Raw genomic sequence first — 4,521 nt, forward strand, 5'->3', positions numbered from 1 at the left:
TCTCCTTTCCCACTTGAATTAGCCTAAACAATTCCCATTACTGTACTCCAAAGATCTGTTCCATTTAACATACAAAACTTGTCTGTCATTAGCATAATTATAACAAATAGATTTAGGTTGGTTGGACACACTGATAAAAGCAAGAGCATTATAATACATTGCATATACCTTAACACCTAAGTATCATTATGTACTCTTAATAAAAGTAATTGGAAAACAAAATAAATTGCAATGCTGTGATTGCTTTGTTATGCATGCAATGTTATGTCTTGCTAACTAAATCTACTTATATTGTTGTTGTTATTTAAGCTACATAAAGAAAACTTTGAATTATTATTCCTGATCTATAGAAGCTATGATTGCTATGATGTTGCAGCTGATATAATGAAACTGGTTTCTGTGGCAGTTGTTTTTAACAGCAAACCTTTGTATATTTAGTATAACTTTACTTTCATTGTTACGTTCACTGGCAAGTTTGTTAATGATGATTCTCCTGCTGTGTATTCTTCTTCATAGTGTATCATCTCTTAATATCAGGATTGATGGAGATAATGGAATTGATTCAAATAATTGTCTTACAGAACAGCCTCAGTCTTTCTGTCAGTCATTGGAGTATGTAGCTGATACTATTAACAACACTGGTAACCTCACAATAGAGATCATCAGTCCTACTCTTAGTCTACAAGGTAGTGTTATATTCACTGATATCAATGGACTAACTATCAATGGACAAGGTACTAGCATTAGCTGTAGGAATGGATCAATACCTTATGGTAACTCTGGTATAGTCTTTGATACATGCAGTAATGTTGAGTTTATTAGTTTTACTATTGAATACTGTGGGTTGCTTTATAAAAATGAACAAAATTATCATGGATGCCAAAGTATCCTCTTTTATAATTGCAAAAATTTTAATACTTTAAAAGCCAACTTCAGCGACAATAATGGTTATGGGCTGGTACTCTATGACAGCAGTGGGAGTATTCAGCATATTATTTTTGTAAACAATGGTATAAAACATTCTGATCTTTCAAGAGCTGGGGAATTAAGCACAACAGGAGGAGGCCTACACATACATCAATATAATCCTTATAATAATACAATTGAGATTTATGCTAATCAGTTTTTTAATAATTCTGCTACAACCATAGGTGGTGCATTATATATAGAGGTGGATTATTGTGCACACTTACTTTTGTTCATCGCTGCTTCTAATTTCATTGGTAATAGAGCAGATACAGCTGGAGGAGCCATTGGGTTTATAGTTGTGATGATACGAAGGTTCGCTCTTAAAGTCCAAATTCTTCAGATATCAACCAACTAACTCTTTGAACAAAATAACCGTACTTATATACACAAATCATAAGGGTTCTAGTAAAATCCAGAATACCTGACATATAATAATTGCTAACTAGTAGGTTCTAGAACATTACAGAACTTATAGTACATATAATTACATTCCAGAATAATCTAGAAGTATACACATACATTACACAAGAAAAATCAACATAAACCACAACACATTATTAAGTACAATTTATCACATCTCCCTCCGCTTCAGATGAACAACTTCGTTGTTCACTCAGAGGCCCTCGTGATAGTCCATCAGCGTTACCATTGTCTTTCCCTCTTTTATACTGGATTCGGAATCTCCACTCCTGATCTTCATGTATGCATCCTATCATGTAACTTGTTTCATCTGCTTCTCTCCACTGCTTCAACATATTTATATGAAATATTTTTGTCTTCTGTCCACGTCCAATCTCCACTTCATAGTTCACTTCTCCAACTGCTCGTATGATCTTGAATGGCCCCTTCCACTCTGCTGTTAATTTATGAGTACTAGATGGTAGCATTACAAGTACTTTATCTCCAGGTCCAAACTTCCGATCCCTTGCCTTTCGGTCATACCACACTTTCTGTTTCCCTTGGGACCTCTTGAGGTTCTCCCTTGCCAACTCCGACATTTCTTCCAGACGACTTCTCATCTCCGTGACATAGGCAACAATATCCTCTGCATGATCCTCTTTAGTCTCCCAGCTCTCCTTCAGTACATCCAATGGTCCTCTTACTGCCCTACCATACAAAAGCTCAAACGGAGAAAATCCAGTTGATTCCTGCGGTACTTCTCTGTAAGCAAATAGCAAGTATGGTAAGAGCGTGTCCCATTCCTTTGGGTTCCGACTAGTGCAACTGCGTAGCATTCTCTTCAATGTACCATTAAACCGTTCCACTAATCCATCAGTCTGTGGATGATATGGTGTAGTCCGTATTCCCTTAATCCTCAACATCCCATAAACCTCCGCTAGTAGCCTTGATGTGAAATTAGATCCCTGATCAGTCAGTATTTCATCCGGCAGTCCCACTCTTGACATTAGCTCCACCAACTTCTCTGCTATCGTCCCTGCATCAATGCTTCGTAACGCAAAAGCTTCCGGATATCTGGTGGCATAATCACATACCACCAGAATATACTTGTTTCCCCTTCTGCTCTTCTCCAATGGTCCAACTATGTCCATGGCAATCCGCCGGAAAGGTGTATCAATAATTGGTAAACTCCTCATCCGTGCTTTAGGTGTAAACCGCTTCCCCGATGTCCGCTGACATTCTGGACAAGTCTGACAGTGCTTCTTTACATCCTGCGTTACACCTGGCCAGAAAAATCGTTTCATCACTCGATCAGTAGTCTTCTTTTGACCCAAATGTCCTCCCAGTGGTATTGTGTGTGCTAAGTGTAGCACCTTCCTCCGACATCCTACAGGTAAAATCAATTGCTCTGTCCCCCCTTTGACACTGCTACATCGGTAGAGTAGTCCCTCTTTCCTTACATACTTGACCCCAGGTAAGCTTTCCAGCAATCCATCAGCTTGCTTCCCAATTGTCACTAAAGTCTCATCCTCTGCTTGCATCTTCCTCAGTTCCTCTTTTCCAGATGGTAGCTCCTTCTGTCCTACCATACTGTTCTTAAGTATCCATTCTCTTTTTCCCTTCTTCTTCTGTGACCTTGTCTTCCTAGTTTTCCCAGGTCTGGAAAAAAGATCTTCATGTAGTGTATCCATCCCATCTTGCTCAATCTCTGTTGTGTCTTCCAGCAATTGCTTGGCCACTGCTCCACTCTCTCTCTCTTTCTTTTCAACTTCCTCTTTTTGTCTCTGCTCCTCTTTCTGTTGACTCCTAGTCATCACCATGCAATCTTCTACTCTCTTCTTCCCAAATACTCTCATTAGATCTGTCCCTGCTAGTACTGGTCTTGGTAGGCTGTCCGATACTCCAACTCTCATTCTTCTCTCGACTCCTTCAATCACCATTGATACTTCTGCAACAGGATATTCTGTTATATCCCCATGTGCACACTGAACCAAGACAGTTTCTCCCTCAATTAAGCAAATGTCCGGAATCAATTGTGTCTGTACCAGGGTGTATGAGCACCCAGTATCCAATAGCATCTCCACTGGAACTCCTTCAATCTTCCCCCAGCACACGATGTCCCCTATCTTGCCACTAGTACTCCTTGTCCTGGTCTGCCATGACTTCATGTAATATCCACGATTTCGGGTACATTTTGCTGCAATGTGTCCCACGTTTCCACATTTGAAACACTTCCTTGGGTCCGTCTTCTTAGATTGACTTCCTCCGGCTCCTGCCTGTTGCTCCCCCTTTTCTCCCTTTGGACACTCTCGATACAGGTGTCCAAGTTCTCCGCATCCATGACATCTTCTCTCGGTGTTCTTCATTCCTTGTCTTGCCAAAACATAGTCATCAGCCTGGGTAGCTGCCTCTTCCACGGTTCTTGGTTTCTTCTGTCAAATCCATACCTGTATCTCGGTTGGCATGGTGTTTAACAATTGTTCCATCACCATCAATTCTGTCAATTGTTCCACATTGTCTTTGCTGATGCTGTCCATTTCCTAAATAGATCTTTCAGTTTTACTCCTAACTCTCCATAGCTCTGGGCACTTGTCTTCTTAGCCGACCGAAATCTCTGTCTGTACATGATGTCTCCTCATTAATATCGAATCTTCGCAAAATGGCCTTCTTCACCTCCTTGTAACTCTTTGCTGCCTCTTGATCCATATTTGCATATGCTGCTAATGCCCTCCCGGTGAGTAGCGGGACCAGCTTCAACACCCACTGCTCATCTGGCCAACAATATGCACTTGCGATCCGCTCAAAGCCTGTCAAAAAGTGTTCGATATCGGTATCCTTCTCCACAAACTTTGTAAGCACTGGCTCTCTGCCCTTAACTCTCCTCCTGTCTTCCTCTTCTCCTCCCGATTCATTCTCGCTTTCGCCTGTACTGGAATGTTCATCTCCCTCAATCTCCTCTCAGAGGAGGTAGGACACGGTTGACCTTTGATTAATAATTGCAAAGTTCAATTGCATTCCATTGGTATCACGTGATGCAAAATGGCCAAATTCTTCCACTAGTACCACTTTTAACAATAATTTAGAGCATCAAGATAGAGTCAATGGGACTTTCATTAATTCACTAGAAACTATGATAGGTGCAGTAATTTTTAA

General features: G+C 40.5%; 1 protein-coding gene across 1 annotated transcript; it reads right to left on the reverse strand.

The window, feature by feature from the left end:
• Positions 1-1,304: 1,304 nt before the first annotated feature.
• Positions 1,305-4,319, reverse strand: LOC109590544 (uncharacterized). The gene has a single exon (XM_020006444.1). It carries the CDS (start codon positions 3,732-3,734, stop codon positions 1,527-1,529), a length of 2,208 nt encoding a protein of 735 aa, XP_019862003.1. The 5' UTR covers positions 3,735-4,319; the 3' UTR covers positions 1,305-1,526.
• Between the last annotated feature and the right edge of the window lie 202 nt (positions 4,320-4,521).

Source organism: Amphimedon queenslandica, unplaced genomic scaffold (assembly GCF_000090795.2).
Source record: "Amphimedon queenslandica unplaced genomic scaffold, v1.1 AMPQUscaffold_9875_Cont17895, whole genome shotgun sequence".
NCBI lineage: Eukaryota > Metazoa > Porifera > Demospongiae > Haplosclerida > Niphatidae > Amphimedon > Amphimedon queenslandica.

Coding starts and splice junctions, on each gene's coding strand:
- LOC109590544 (XM_020006444.1), bottom strand. CDS start 3,734: ATGAAGAACACCGAGAGAAGATGTCATGGATGCGGAGAACTTGGACAC.